The sequence below is a fragment of the Ochotona princeps genome, chromosome 4, assembly GCF_030435755.1.
Source record: "Ochotona princeps isolate mOchPri1 chromosome 4, mOchPri1.hap1, whole genome shotgun sequence".
Classification (NCBI taxonomy): Eukaryota; Metazoa; Chordata; class Mammalia; order Lagomorpha; family Ochotonidae; genus Ochotona; species Ochotona princeps.
Genome location: NC_080835.1, coordinates 5,546,599 through 5,562,308, shown reverse-complemented (window position 1 = coordinate 5,562,308; position 15,710 = coordinate 5,546,599). Strand labels below are relative to the sequence as shown.

The 15,710-nt window shown below is 57.9% G+C and overlaps 1 protein-coding gene across 1 annotated transcript; it reads right to left on the bottom strand.

The window, feature by feature from the left end:
* Positions 1-825: 825 nt before the first annotated feature.
* Positions 826-13,849, bottom strand: PYGM (glycogen phosphorylase, muscle associated). The gene is made up of 20 exons (XM_004596711.3): positions 13,525-13,849; positions 12,511-12,612; positions 12,350-12,428; positions 12,158-12,261; positions 11,727-11,858; positions 10,650-10,761; positions 10,455-10,537; positions 10,073-10,216; positions 9,740-9,832; positions 9,422-9,568; positions 9,165-9,328; positions 8,878-8,992; positions 8,322-8,423; positions 7,875-8,022; positions 7,721-7,779; positions 7,460-7,601; positions 6,948-7,155; positions 1,925-2,059; positions 1,330-1,396; positions 826-1,203 (listed from the first exon to the last, which is right to left on the bottom strand). Exons 1-20 carry the CDS (start codon positions 13,765-13,767, stop codon positions 1,054-1,056), a joined length of 2,529 nt encoding a protein of 842 aa, XP_004596768.1. The 5' UTR covers positions 13,768-13,849; the 3' UTR covers positions 826-1,053.
* Positions 13,850-15,710: the final 1,861 nt, after the last annotated feature.

Here is a 15,710-nt window from a genome sequence, read left to right as displayed (position 1 = left end):
GGGCCTCCCCACTGCTCCTCCCGCACCACGCCGCAGCCCTAGACCTAAGAAGGGGCAGGGGCCAGCGGTGGCCGGCCTCTGCGCAGCTGGGGGACGGGCCCTACAGGGAGGAACTTGGGAGGGGCGGCGGCCTGCGGGCGGTTGGGGTCCCCACAAGCCATGCCTGGGGGAGCAGGCACCAGTTTCCGGCCGTTAGGGTTCAAACACACTGTGAAACCACGAGCCCAAACCTCCCCTCCCAGGCTGGCCCTGCCCCTCCCTCCAGCTCCCTTATGTGAAAAGCCTCCCTTTCTGGTCCTCAGTGGCCCCTAATAGTGTGTGGGGGGAGGGTGACACTGGCCTAGCCTAGACCAGTCCCCAAGCTCCCCCAGGCTTTGTCAGGGCCGCAGCCACCTGCTAAGTGACCCCTCAAAGCTGCAGTGGGGTGGGGTGGGGCGGAGCCAAGGAGGTGCTGTGCCTCCCCAGGCCCTGCCCATGGCAGCGTGGATGCTAGGTAGTCCTGGAGGCCCCAGGCCAAGTTCAGGCTCCCAGCTCCAGGGAGGAGGGCGGGCACCCAGGCAAACGCTCCGCCCCTGCCCAGCCAGGCTGGCCGCTGACCTAGTATGGACACAGCACTCAGAAGAGAGGCGTGGATGGTGGTGCGTGGCGGGGAGGGAGGCAGGAGAGTCCCAAGCCCTGTCCCCACGGGGCCACTCCCCTCTCCTCTCCCACCCAAGGGATCCACCTGCCCGGAGTAGGTTGGGCATAAGCGGGTGATGGCGCAGCTGCTGGTGTGCCAGCCAAGGAGCTAAAAATACCTGCCAACAGAGAGAACAGGAAGGAAGCTCCTAAGGAGGTTCTGTTTATTGGGGAGTGGGTGCAGTTGGTCAGAGCCCATAAACAAGAGGGCGCACCGTGTCCCCAGGCACTGGGACGTGGGGATCTTGACGCGGGGGAGGGTGGGGGAACTCCAGGAAGGGATTGAGAACTCTAACTGCAGGCCCTCTGTGCTGTGAATGAGGAGGCCTGCAGACTGAGCGCCGGGAGGGCCAGTTTGGGATCCGGTCTGGCGGCTCAGATCTTCTCATCCGGGGCTGGCAGCCTCTGTCGAGAAGGTTCCACGCCCCAGATCTCGCGGGCATACTGGGCGATGGTGCGGTCACTGGAGAACTTGCCCGAGGTGGCTATGTTCCGGATCACCATCCGCGTCCACTCTCGGGGGTTCTGTGGGACCCGGGGGGGGGGGGGGGGTTTGTGAGGTCTCCCTGCCGCTCCCCATTTTCGGCTCCTCCCCTGGGGCGGAGCCACTGAAACCCCGCCCATCACGCTACCCTCAGGCCCTCTTCTCACCTTGTACAGCGCGCTGACTTTCTCCTGGCATTTGATGTAGTCTTCATAATCTGCAAAGACTTTAAACCTGTTGGGGAAGAAGGGAAGGCAGCACTGTGAGGTCGAGGTCAAGGTCAACAACCCAGCCCAGCCCAGCCCACAGCTGGAGATCCCACCCAGGTCTCCAGTGTCCCCTCACCCTGGTCTGTGGGTCTTCCCCGACACCAGTCACTGTGGACCCCCACTCTGGTCTCATGGTTTTCCCCACCCCAGCCTCCATGATATCCCCCTACTCTGGCCTCCATGGACTCCCCCACCCCGGCCTCCGCGGACCCCTTACCCCGGCCTCCGCGGACCCCCACCCCGGCCTCCACGGACCTCAGGCTCCCAACCCCAGCCTCCGTGGTTTCTCCCCACCCCGGCCTCCGTGGACCCCCCACCCCAGCCTCCGCGGACCCCCACCCCGGCCTCCGCGGACCCCCACCCCGGCCTCCGCGGACGCTGGCCTCCCACCCCTGGCCTCCTCGGACCCTCCATCCCGGCCTCCACAGACCCTGGCCTCCGCGGACCTCCGGCTCCCCACCCCAGCCTCCGCAGACCCTGGCCCCCCACTCACCGGTCATGGTGCATGAGCATGTTGACAATGTCCTTGAACAGGTCTGGCTGCTTCGGGGAGAAAAATCCACTGCTCAGCTGCTCGATGATCTGCCGCAGCTCAGGGATGCGGTCATAGTACTCCTGGGCGTTGTACCTGCCAGGCAAGGCCAGGGTCAGCTCCTGTGCCAGCGTGTGGCTGCCCCTTCCCTCAGCCTCTCCTGCTGCAGGGAGAGTCCAGCAAGTCCCTGGCCGGGGGATTGCGGTCTGACCACACCTCCGGGAAGTCCTCCCAGCATCCTCCTCCCTGCCCTACCAGTTCTCCCCCTGCCCCCCTTTCCGTAGATTAGGGCTTGGAGGCCTGGAGGGGACCCCCAGAAAGATAAGGATTGCTCCCCAGGAGTCAGGGCTGAGCATGTCAAACCTTCCTCCCTCCTGCCCAAGGTGTGAGCACAGCTTTTTTTTTTTTTTTTATGCTATTTTTTTTTTTTTATTATTTAACTTCATTAATTACATTGTATTATGTGACACAGTTACATAGATACTTGGGTTCTCCCACCGCACAGCTTTGTTTTGTTCGCTTATGGAGATTTATGCCCAAGAGAGACAGAACTACAGATGGTCCATCCACCGCTTCCCTCTCCAGATGTCCACAACAGCCAAGTGGACAGGCCAAAGCCTAGAATTTCATCCCAGTCACCCACACAGGTGGCAGAGAGCCAAGCTTGTGGGCCATCCTCCACTGCCTTCCTGGGCACATTGGCAGGGAACGGGAGCGCAAGTGGAGCAGCCAGGGCTCCCACTTGCGCTATGACGTGGGACTCCATGCACCATAGCACCAGCTTCTAGCCTGAACTGTGAGGTCAAGACTTTCAAGAGAGGGCCTGGCACAATGGCTCAAGTGGCTAATCCTCCCCTTGCAAGCACTACCATCCATATGAGCACTGGTTCGCATCCTGGCTACACTGCTTCCCATCCAGCGCCCAGCTTGTGGCCTGCAGTCTTGGGACCCTGCACCCACATGTGAGACCAGATAGAAGCTCTTGGCCCCTGGCTCCTGGCTTCAGATCGACTCAACTCCGGCTGTAGCCGCCACTTGGGGAGTAAACCAGCAATGCAAGATCCTTCTGTCTCTCCTCTCTGTAAATCTGCCCTTCCAATAAAAATAAATTAACTCTTTTTTAAAAACTATATGTATAAATTTCTGGGCCCGGCGGTGTGGCCTAGCGGCTAAAGTCCTCGCCTTGAACGCCCCGGGATACCATATGGGCGCCGGTTCTAATCCCGGCAGCTCCACTTCCCATCCAGCTCCCTGCTTGTGCCTGGGAAAGCAGTCGAGGACGGCCCAATGCATTGGGACCCTGCACCTGTGTGGGAGACCTGGAAGAGGTTCCAGGTTCCCGGCATCGGATTGGCACAGCACCGGCCCGTTGTGCTCACTTGGGGAGTGAATCATCGGACGGAAGATCTTGCTCTCTGTCTCTCCTCCTCTCTGTATATCTGACTTTGTAATAAAAATAAATCTTTAAAAAAAAAACTATATGTATAAAATTCAAAATTGTCAGGGAAATGGAGGGATTTTTTTTTTAAGATTTATTTATTTTTATTGGAAAGGCGGATATACAGAGAGGAGGAGAGACAGAGAGCAAGATCTCCAGTCCAATGGTTCACTCCCCAAGTTACCGCAACGGCCGGTGCTGCGCTGATCCGAAGCCAGGAGCCAGGAGTTCCTCCTGGTCTCCCACATGGGTGCAGGGTCCCAAGGCTTTGGGCTGTCCTTGACTGCTTTCCCAGGCCACAAGCAGGGAGCTAGATGGGAAGCAGGGCCTCCGGGATTAGAACCAGTGACCATCCGACCATGTGGGATCCTGGCGTGTGCCAGGCAAGGACTTTAACTGCTACGCTATCACGCAGGGTCTGGGAAATGGAGTTTAAAAGTCATTTCAGAGCCTGACATGGTGGCCTAGTGACTAAAGTCCTTGCCTTGAGCACGCTGGAATCCCATATGGGCGCTGGTTTGTGTCCCGGCAGCCCCACTTTCCATCCAGCTCCCTGCTTGTGGCCTGGGAAAGCAGTCGAGGACAGCCAAAGCCTTGGGACTCTGCACCCAATGTATTTTTAAAAATTTATTATAAAATTTATTTTAGAAATGTATTATAAAAATTTATTTTGGTCTCGGCAGCGTGGCCTGGTGACTAAGGTCCTCGCTTTGATCCCATATGGCCGCTGGTTCTAATCCTGGCAGCTCCACTTCCTCTCTGTCTCTCCTCCTCTCAGTATATCTGACTTTGTAATAAAAATAAAATAAATCTTTAAAAAAAAATTATTTTGACAGGCAGAGAGACAGAGGAGGGAGAAAACAGAGCGAGTGAGCAAGAGGAGTCGCTTACTTCCCCAGATGCCCACAGCACCCACGCCTGGGTCCGTCCGTAGCTTGGAACACTATCAGGTCCCTGTGGGGGCAAAAGGTCAACTTCCTGACCCATCACCACTGCCTGACAGCAAGAGGCGGGACCAGGAGAAGGGGAAGTAGGGGCCAGTGTGGTGGTATATGGGCTCAGCCTCTGCCTGCGGCACTGGCATCCCATGTGGGCACTGCTCATGTCCTGGCTGCTCCATGTTCCATTCAGCTCCCTGCTCATGTACTTGGGAACAGCACAGAGGACGGCCCAAGGCCTTGGGCTCCTGCACACACGTGGGAGACTAGATCTGGTTTCAGATTAATTCAGCTTTGGCAGTCGTAGCGGCCACTTGGGAGTGAACCAGAGGATGCAAGATTGCGCTCTCACTTGGGCCCGGCGGCGTGGCCTAGCGGCTAAAGTCCTCACCTTGAAAGCCCCGGGATCCCATATGGGCGCCGGTTCTAGTCCCGGCAGCTCCACTTCCCATCCAGCTCCCTGCTTGTGGCCTGGGAAAGCAGTTGAGGACGGCCCAATGCTTTGGAGACCCGGAAGAGGTTCCAGGTTCCCAGCATCGGATCGGCGCGCACCGGCCCGTTGTGGTCACTTGGGGAGTGAATCATCGGATGGAAGATCTTCCTCTCTGTCTCTCCTCCTCTGTGTATATCTGGCTGTAATAAAATGAATAAATCTTTAAAAAAAAAGATTGCGCTCTCACTTTTCAAATAAGATATTTTTTATTTTTTCAGATTATTTATTTATTTATTTATTTTTGGAAGGTCAGATACACAGAGAGGAGGAGAGAAAGATGATCTTCTGTCCAATGATTCACTCCCCAAGTGGCCACATGGCTGGTGCTGAACCAATCCAGAGCCAGGAGCCAGAAGCCTCTTCTGGGTCTCCCACACAGGTGCAGTGTCCCAAAGCTTTGGGCCGTCCTCGACTGCTTTCCCAGGCCACAAGCAGGGAGCTGGATGGGAAGTGGAGCAGCCAGGACACAAACCGGAGCCCACATGGGATCCCAGCATATGCAAGGCAAGGACCCCAGCCACTAGGCTACTGTGCCGGATCCTCAAAATAAATTTCATTTTAGGTTCCCCCCCAAAAAATAAATTTTAAAATAATTTTTAAGGAGGAACTATGGTTTTAAATCTGGGTGATGAAATTATGGGAGACAATTATTTCATTGCCATTTTTTAGTGAGCATATATATAATAATATTTATTTATTTCTATTGGAAAGGCAAATTTATAGAGATAAGGAGAGACAGAGAAAGATTGTTCCATCTGCTGGTTTACTCCCCAAGTGGCCACAATGGCCAGAGCTGAGCTGATCCGAAGCTGGGAGCAAGGAGCTTCTTCCAGATCTCTCACACAGGTTTAAGGTCCCAAGGTTTTGGGCCATCCTCCACTGTTTTCCCAGGCCATAAGCAGGGAGCTGGATGGGAAGTGGAGCAACTGGGACATGAACCAGCAAGCATTTGTTTGGGGTGCTGGTACTGCAAGTGAGGATTAGCCAGCCCTAGAGCATATATTTCTTATAACAGCAACAATAAAATCATATTAAAGATACATTTTCTAAAATGTGGGGCCATCACATTGTTTAAGCCAATGCCCACAACATCAGCATCCTATTCAGGCACTCATTTAGTCTGGGTTGCTTTACTTCCAACACAGCTCCCTGCTAATGCTCCTGGGAAAGCTGCTAAAGAGGGCCTGGACACGTTGGGCCCCTGAACCCACATGGGAGACCTGGAGGAGGCACCTGCCTTCAGAATGGCTTAGCCCTGGCCATTGAGGCCAGATGGAGAGTGAATCAGGAGAAGAAGATCTCTGTCTCTCTTTGTCTCTCCTTTTCTCTCTAGAAAACTGACTTCTCTCTATAACTCTAGAACTATGACTTTGAAGTAAATAAATATATATTTATATTATGTGTGTGTGTGTGTGCAGCAATCCAAAGCCAGGGTTGAGTGTTGTGGCAGACGGGTTAAGCAGCCACTTGGAACACCTGCAGCCCATACTAGCATGCCTGGAATCAAGTCCAGCTTCCTGCAGGCAGCAGGTGAGGGCCCACGTACCAGTGTCCTGCTGCCCCAGGGGGAGACCTGGGGTGCTGGCATCAGCCTGGCCCCACCCTGGCTGAGGCAAGCACTGACGGAGTAAAGCAGTGGAGAAGAGATCCACCGCTAAATCCACCTGTCACCCTGCCTTTCAAAATCAATGAAAAAAATGAACTAACATTTTTACAAATAATGCCAAGGAAATATATCCTTGAAGGAACGTGTTGGCTACAAGCACAGTTGTAATTACTCTGTATTTCTCTTTTTGCATGGTTTCCCAGGAAACTAAGGATTCAGTTTTGCTTCCAATCCCAGAACAGTAGTATTTCTTAGGGTAGACATAATGTCTCCGTCTCCTTCCCTTCGGTTTCTGATTCACTTCTTTCACATCCTATTTCATTAACCTTGTTTGCTGTGAGCGGCCTCTAGCGTGTCCCAGCATCTTCAGGCTTCTAACTCTCACAAGGCCCAGGCTGGGTCAGCCTACCCGGGCATACCTTCCCCTCCCAGCCCTGCTCTGAGCACCCTGGGTTATCCACAGCACCCTGGGGCCTCCTGTCCAGGCACCTTGAACTTGGTTCCCATACCCTCTCTGATCAAGCCTGTCCACATCTTCCACCCGCATGCCAAAGATGAAGAAGTTCTCCTCTCCTGCCTCTTCCGCCATCTCCACGTTGGCTCCATCCATGGTGCCAATGGTCAGTGCACCATTGAGCATAAACTTCATGTTCCCAGTGCCTGAGGCCTCAGTCCCCGCCGTGGAGATCTGCTCGGACAGGTCAGCGGCTGGGATCACTGTGGGCCAGCAGCAAGGGAATGTGGTCAGCTTGGGCCAGAGTCCAGCTCACACAAGGGGGCCTGGAGATGAGGCTGGCCTCCTGGACAGAGCCAGATCCAGGGAACCCCACCCCCAGTTCCAACTCCACAGGCTTTACCAACAATGGCCCCCCTTTGGCCCCACCCCACCCCGTCCTCTCCCCTTGCACATCCAGGATCTCTCAGGAACCCCCTCCACCACCGTCCAACCTGAAGGAAACCCACAGGCCCTGGTGTCCCCCGCTGTCCCCTCCTTGCAGGGTTCCTGCTGGCACAACCCCACCTTTCTCAGCCAGTGAGACCCGGTAGTTCTCCAGGAAGATGACACGGAGGCGGTCTCCCACCACGGGGTCATGGTTCACCACGTCCCCAATGGCCGTGATGAGCTTGATGATCATCTTGGCCATGTGGTACCCAGGCGCAGCCTGCAGGGCACAGCGTGGGCTCAGCATAACCGTCTTATACCACCTCCCTGCCAACACACACCTCCAACCCTACCCCCAGCCGCAGTCCGAGAGCCCTGGTCTGAGCCTCGTCTTCTCACCTTCCCTCCAATCATCACAGTCCGAGGCACAAAAAGCTTGTTGGGCTCCTTCTTGATGCCTACCGAGAGAAGAAAGGAATCGGTAGGCTGGCCCCTGTCCTGCCTCCCTCTGGAGGGGTGAGCCGGGGAGCCAGCGCAGGGCCCCACCACTCACGGTTGTACAGCGTGATGACATGCAGACAGTTGAGCAGCTGCCGTTTATACTCATGGATCCGCTTCACCTGGACGTCGAACAGCGAGTTGGGGTTGATGTGAACTTTGTACTCCCTCTCCAGGTAAGCCGCAAACTTCAGTTTGTTTTCCTGGAAGGGGGTGGGGGGCTCGCTGTCACTCAGACCCTGGGAAAGCAGATCACTTGCTACCTTCCTGCACCAGGGCAGTCATTGCTAATCAACCACTGAGCCAACATGTCCTGGGTGGTAGGATCACGTGCTGCCTTCTCAACCAGCTCCAGGCAACTTCCACCAAGAGCGGCAGGCAGGAGAGATGAGCTCTCGTAAACCTTCCTGACCCAGAAATCTGCACTCCCATCACCACCAATACCACATGCCAGCCAGGTGGACCAGGTGGACCAGGTGTACCAGGTAGCCGCTCTCCCTACCTGTTTCACTTTGGCCACATCCCGGATGAAGGCTTCGTCATCCACATAGGAGAGCAGTTTGCGCAGCTGGTCCAGGTCTGAGATGTACTCCTCCCCAATGCGCTGAGAGAAGATGGCTGTGGGTCAAGTCCAGCCCCTGTCCTCCTGCCTCCCAGCACACAGGGATTCCTGTCTGGGTCACCCACGCTCCTGCTACCCCGCCCCCACGTGTGGCGTGGGACATCCCTGTCCATCACTCTCTCCTTCCCTGACCTGGACCTCTGGACCCAGCAAGACTTCCTGGCCTTTGCCTCCAGCCAGCGTGACCTTGAGGCCTCCTGTAGTCTCACTTTAGGTGTGACCCAATGACTCCCCTAGTCACGTGGTGGCATCCGCCAGGCCGGCTTCCAGAGCCAGGGCTGCCATGACTGCACAGGGCACCCAGGGGCCAAGGAGGAGATAGCATCCCTTGTAGGTAGAGGAAGATTTCTGATCTCCGCTGGGGACCCTCTGTACACAAACTAATCACATAACTGTCCCTGGCTGACCCCAGCACCCTGTGTTGACTGATTCCTACCTCGGCAATGACCTCTGCCAGCCCGGGGTTACACAGCACCAGCCAGCGCCGGGGGGTGATGCCGTTGGTCTTGTTCTGGAATTTATGAGGCTCCAGCTCATAGAAGTCTTTGAAACTGTAGCATGGGTGATGTATGGGAGACAGGGGTCACCACTCACCCCCTGTGGGATGGGCATCTCCCTCTGAGACCCTTCCCCCTGTTTTTGCTGAAGGGGAGTGAGGTGGGAGCTGTGTGTCCAGGTGGAGGAGGGGGTGGGACCTGCAAGGAGGGGTGGGGCAGGGCTCACATGGTCTTCTTGAGGATCTCGGAGTGGATGCGGGCCACGCCGTTGACCGCATGTGAGCCGGCAATGCACAGGTGTGCCATGTTGATGCGCTTCACTGCACCCTCCTCTACCAGCGACATGCGCCGCAGCCGGTCAACGTCCCCTGGGAATGCAGCCGCCACACGCTGTGGCAGAAGAGCCCAGAGCTGCTACTGGGACCCAGATGGGTCATGAGGCCCCCTCCCTAAGCCCCTTCCCCACTCCCCGGCCAGCCTCACGTTAAGGAAGCGCTGGTTGATCTCATAGATGATCTGGAGGTGGCGTGGCAGCAGTGTCTCCATGAGGTGTACCGGCCAACGCTCCAGCGCCTCAGGCAGCACCGTGTGGTTGGTGTAGGCACACGTTTTCACGGTCACTTCCCAGGCCTGGAACACACATGCAGGGCGGGTGAACAGGGCTGTCAGCCAGTCCCTGCCACTCTCTTCCAGTGCCCACTTCCAGCTCACCTGCTGCCCTCAACCTCATCTTCCTATCCTCCCAAGATCAGGCAGAGAGAGGCTCAACTGGGACTGGGCGAGGGAGGATGTCAAGCTCACCTTGTCCCATTCCAGCCGCTCCAGGTCCACAAGAATCCTCATGAGCTCAGGGATGGCCAGCGAGGGGTGAGTGTCGTTGAGCTGGATGGCCACCTGTGAGTGAGGGGCAGGGTTTTGAGGTCATTGTCCTCCGGCCCCCAGGATAACCAAGCCTAGCTCTGTGGTTGGGGGAAGGGGGAGTAAGACCGGCAGTGGGGAGGGACAGGGTCAGGGGAGCTATGTGTATGTCTGCTGGTTGGGGACCTTGGCGGGTGTACACACACACACACACTGCCAGCCTCTACTTTATCTATGAGATGGGACTGGCACCAGGGGTTTGGGGGAGGATGGCACCTTATCTGGGAAGGCATCGAAGTTTGTGCGCACAGGATCCCGGCAGCCAAACTTGGAGGACTTGAAGCGCCGGATGATGTCCTGCAGGGTGGCCGCCACAACAAAGTATTCCTGCTTCAGCCGCAGCTCCTTGCCCTCGAAGAACTAGAGACAGGACGGGTCAGGCTGGAGTCAGGGCAGGACACCAGAGTGGAGGCAGGGGATGCACCTCCCCACACACACTCAATAGGAGCATTGTGGGTGTCACCAGCACCCAGAGGTCCCACCTCCCTGAGGACTTGGGGACGGGACATCCAAGGCCAGCAGTAGCACCCTGGGTATGACTAGGGCACAGCCAGTACCCCTCTTCTCCAGCTCCCAGGCTGGGTGGGGAGTGACATACGTTATCGTTGGGGTACAGGACTCGAGAGATGTTCTCTGCCAGGTTGCGGTCCAGCACAGCCTGGATGTAGCCACCTACATTGACTGAAATTCAAAAGCAGGGGGGACAGACAGAGTCAGCCAGGGCTGTGGCGACAGTGCTGGGGAGGGGGAGAGCAACACCTGCAGTGGGGCAGGGTGGGGGAAGGGCGCTCACAGTCCTTGAGGTTGAAGTCATTGGGCGCCTTGGCCGACCAGAGGCGCATCGTATTGACCACGTTGTTGCGGTAGCCAGGTACCGGTGTGTCGTAGGGCATGGCCAGCACTATCTGTGGGGATACCTGCCGTCAGGAGCTGGGCATCGGCGCCATGGGACTCCCAGGGCCTCCCCACCTGTGTCCTCTGCCCACTCCCTTACCTGGATCCTGGTCTCAATGCCTAGTCACCAGCATGGTAACCATGAGAAAAATGTCCAACCTCCCTGGACCTCCTCTGGGAAGGACAAATGGCTCCCATGTCTCCCCCGACGCCCCTACCCCGGCCTTGGGAAGGGGCAGGGGGACACATCTGGAGGCACAGGTGTACCCACAGTGTGAGGGGCTGCCCCTCAGCAGAAGCTCAATGACACTTTGAACCCGTGAGAGAACTGAGGAGGGGGTGCAGGGAGGGTGAAGCCAGGTCAAGTCACCCAAAGGGCCTACGCCTGCTGGACCACAGAGCTAATCAGCAGTGATTAATGTCGAGCCCACCTCCTGTGAACTGCTGCCAAGAACCACATAGCTGGCACCCCAGCACCAGGGCTATGGCCACTCCTCTGAGGGAGCTCCTTTTAGGGGCCTCACCCTCCCTGCACCGGCTGGGAGGGACCCCGGATCTGAGTGGAAGAGCAGATACGGCTGAACTAGGAGGAATCCATCCCAGAACGCCCGGTGAGGCCAGCAGGGTCGGGGAGAAAGACTCCTCTTGGCAGGCACAGCTGCCCTCTTGCACAGGCATGAGCATCTCTGCAGCCGCCCCCGCCATGCCCACTGCGGAACTGCGGCCGCAGCCAGACGATCTGGACCCCCAGCTTGGCTGCAGGCTCCCTCCAGTGTGCCGCACAACCTTCCACTTTGTTGCTTTCTGTCCTGGATCTATGTCCCCTGACTTCAGCTTTCCATGGCCCCAGTGGTGGTGTGACCTCCAACCAGTCACCGACCCTCTCAGAGCCTTGGCACCTAGCTTTTTCCCTGTCCCCCCTACCCCGATCTCTCACAATGGGCTCTCCCTGGGCCGCCCCCAGCTCTGTCCTCACCTGTGTGTCCACCCACTTGGCCCCCTGGCTGGTGTGTTCCACGCGGCCATAGAAGTGCACAGGCAGTGTGAATTCAGGCCGGGCCTTCTCCCAGGGGTTGCCATAGCGTAGCCAGTCATCTGCTTCTTCCATCTGGGCCCAGGGTGTAGGGGCAGGAAAGGGGGAGAGTGCCGGGAAGGAGGTATGTCACACCCAGGCCCTCACACTCCTGAAGGCAGTGTGGTGCTGTGCCTCGTGTAGAGTGTGAATTAAGGGCTCTGGGGTGGGCCCTGGTCTGGTGGTACAGGTGTGTCCCAAGCAGTCCACCCATTGCAGGGGTCCCCCCAAGGGACAACATGGAACCTCCCTTAGAGGCCACGACTGCTCCCAGACCTATCCCAGAAGCCGATGGATCGTCTGCTACATGGTGACCGGGATATGGGGGAGCTCACCTGCCAGCCCCCACAGATCTTTTGGTTAAAAATCCCAAACTCATAGCGGATCCCATAGCCGTAGGCAGCCAGGCCCAGTGTTGCCATAGAGTCCAGAAAACAGGCTACAGGAGGTGCAGAAGGAAGTGAGCGTCAGGTGGCAACCCTCCGCCCTCCCCACTTCCCACACTCCCCAACCCCTGATATCCTCACCTGCCAGCCGGCCCAGGCCCCCGTTGCCCAGTCCAGCGTCTTCTTCAATTTCCTCCAACTCCTCCATGTCTAGGCCCAGCTGGGAGACGGACAGTAATGAGGGCCCAGTGCCAGTAGGGGGAGCCCCATCCCCCAAGACAGGCAGCCCCGCCCCTGCACACCTGGTAGGTGGCCTCATCGCAGGCATTCTCCAAGGCCAGGTTCACCATGGTGTTCTGCAGCGTGCGGCCCATGTAGAACTCCAGGGAAAGATAGTAGATCCTCTGCCCAGGGAGACACAGCAGGGGAAGGGTCAGCGGCTGTCCCCCTGCCTGCCCTAGTCTCCCAGCATTCCTCTGGTTTGGGACAGAATCCCCTCCCGTCTCCAACACTGCCTCCCCCCCCCCCCCCCCCGCCCTGACACTTTCTTCTCTGGCCGGCTCTGCACGTGGTTGGCAATTGCTTCGGAAAGCAGGGAACCCTTTTGGTGGGACCCAGGCCTCCCAACAGCCCGTCAATGGAGTCACGGCACAGAGCAACCCCAAGCGGACCCCCAAGAGGGGCCACAGCCAAGAGCCAGAAACAAACAAAAGAGAAGTCCTTTACCCAAGGTCACACAGTGACTCAGGGCTAGTGACTGCTACCTCCCGTCCTTGGAGAGCCCAGTCCCCCTTGGCCCTCAAGTCGCCACCCCATGCAGGGGACCCAGGATGCTGGTACAGCTTCGGCACCCAGGACTCCTGGGCCCCTCCCCCGCCCCGGGCCGTAGGGTGTTAGGTTGCTGACATTTGCCAGTGACCCCAGGAGACACTTGATCCCTGCTGCCCCAGCTGCCCAGCCCGCCCCGCCTGTGGCAGCGGCATGCCATGTACATACTCGATGCCATGCCCTCCCACCCTAAGTCCCCACTGCCTTCCTGCCCACTACCCGACCCATGCTTCTGAGTGGGTGCTGGGCCTTGGCAAAAAACCCACCTGCCTTGGGCATTCCTCCCCCTCAACCTGATTCCACCGCAGGCTCCCCCCAAACCCCCAGTGGAACCCCTCTGGCCCACGCACCCCAGGCGTCTGCAGAGGGACGCTTTATTTTGTAACACCCTGGTCCCGGGGAGCGGCAGCCACCTGGTCAGGCCTGCCCAGCACCCCCACCCGTGTTCCCCCACCCCCTGCCTGCACCAACAGGTGCCCATGAAGCACCTTAGGGTCCTTTTCATAGTAGTGCTGCTGTGTGCGGATCCAGCGGCCCACGAGGTGGTCACGCACGGTGTGGGCCAGTGCAAAGTAGTAATCTCGAGGTGTGGCCACATTGCGGTCCTTGACCAGGGTGAAGTGCAGGTGCCGATTAAAGTTTTTTTTCAGCTCAGTCACATTCTCCACGCCGGCCAGGCCACGCACGCTGATTTGCTTCCTCTTCTCCTGATCTGACAGGGGCCGGGACATGGCTGCGGGGAGGGAGGGTCAGGCGGACACGGGACGGGTGGCCTGAGATGTGCCTCCAGCCAGGAGTGGAACTCCAGAGCCTCCAGGGAATTTAAAGCCTGGCTCTGGTCTGCTGGCTCCGCCTCCCCCACTTCCACCCATGATGGGAGGGGTCTTGGCCTGGAAGATCCTGCAGCTATTTTGGGGTTGGAGGGAGGGGAGGAAGGAGAGGGCTGGGCTAGCTGCACAGGGGCGAAGCCCGAGCCTGCAGTCCTGTGCTGACCCACTTCCCCTGGGCTTTGCACACAGGGCTTCTGTCTTCTGGCCAGTCCTTGCCTCTTGTGAGGTCAGTGAGGCAGGGTGCTACAGCACGGGGCCTGAGGCTTGGCTGGACCCCAGCACTCGTGACTTGGCTTATGGTGTCCCCCAGAATGGCCCTTCTTCTGGCTTCCTAATGAGGGGGCTGTAGACAGGTGACTGGCAGGGCCCCGGGGTGTGACTTAGACACTGAGCGCATCACTGCAGCCCTTTGCAGCTACACTGGGGTGGGCTCTGTGTTGGGGTGTCAGGGACTGGGGACTTCCTGCATAAACACACTGCAGCTAACAGCCAGGACTCAAGGCGCTGGTGGGAAGGGACCCCAGGATAGGGGGCTGAGTGGGGGAGGTCGCTTGAGGCAGGATTGCTGCCTCACCCCACCCCCTCAGAGCTGAGGCACTCCCAGCTGCTCCCCTCTGTCGCTGTCCCTCAAAGATCTCCCAAGTGACCTTTGCAAAGGGAATGGTCAGATTACAGGCTGTCTGTGGCTAGGAGCACAGACCTCTGGGAACTGTAGTTCACACACAATTTCAGGGCTTCCTGTGACCCTGTCAGCCAGCTGAGCCTCTCTGACTCCTTACCCCCAACCGGGCAGGGACTGTGTGTGCTGGGATCCCCCCGCCCCCCGTCAAATGTCTGTTCCACCTGCACTGGGTGGACTGCCCCAGCTTCTTAGCCCCACCACTGACAGGCTGTGTGACCGCAGGCTGCTTGCTATACCTTTCTGAGCCTTGGATTCCGTCATCAAATGGATTCTTTGAGAGGGTAAGCCTGCCTCCCTCAGATCCTACCCTGGGTATGGAAACCTTTCGACTGTCTTGCAGGCTGCTAGGCCTTCCATGCTCATGGGTATTCCTGGGAGGAACTGGGTGTACTGCTTGGGGATCTCAGGAGGCAAATTGGAGGCTGGGCAGCTACTGAAAGTTGTCAAGGGCCAGGTTCAGGGAAGGTCATAATGTGGCCAACAAGGTTGAGCGGCTGCTGCCCCAGCCTGGGACTCAAGGGCTCCCGGGTAGGCCTGACCGCCAAGGCCTACACAGAAACCCCGACATAGGTTCACCTTCCATGTCTCACGGCAGAGAAAACATCTGGCACCTCCCTGACCTTTCACCTCACAGCTGGCAGGCTGGGCCTCCACCCCTCCACAGAGCCCCCCTACTGGCTCCTGTCGGCCTGAGCTGCCCAATTAGCTCAGCCCCAATGCCGTGCAGCTTGCTTGTTCACACAGAGCGCCGAGTCAGGCCACTGCCTGACACAGACCACCAGGTAGGTCAGCCTGGGCCCCACTCCCACCCACAGCTGCTAGCGGCCCTTCGCGCCTTCCTCATGCAACCAGCTCCATCTCTGGGGCAGCTCCTCATGTTGCAGCAAATTCATCCACCCACTTAGTTCTCCCATCCCCCAGCCCCAGGTATAGATCCCAGCGACTCAGAATCCACTTCAGGTTGTTTACATCCGAGTTTCCGCCTCCTTCCCTGACCCTGGCTTGGGTTTCTGTGGAACACATGTCTGGGTCTTGGTAACAGTGCCTCAGCGCTGACCTTTTCCAACTGGCACCTTGCTTGCACAGCAGCGAAGGGTAGGGACACTGCTACAACAGCACTAACTAGAAGGGGCACAGGTGGCACATGAGGGACCCCTGGTCC

What these genes read in the sequence shown, in the direction of transcription:
- PYGM (XM_004596711.3), bottom strand. Translation starts at nt 13,767, where the DNA reads ATGTCCCGGCCCCTGTCAGATCAGGAGAAGAGGAAGCAAATCAGCGTG. An exon ending in TGACTTCAACCTCAAGGACT is followed by an intron (nt 10,538 to 10,649) that starts GTGAGCGCCCTT and finishes TTTGAATTTCAG; the next exon opens with TCAATGTAGGTGGCTACATC. An exon ending in TCGATGCCTTCCCAGATAAG is followed by an intron (nt 9,833 to 10,072) that starts GTGCCATCCTCC and finishes CCTCACTCACAG; the next exon opens with GTGGCCATCCAGCTCAACGA.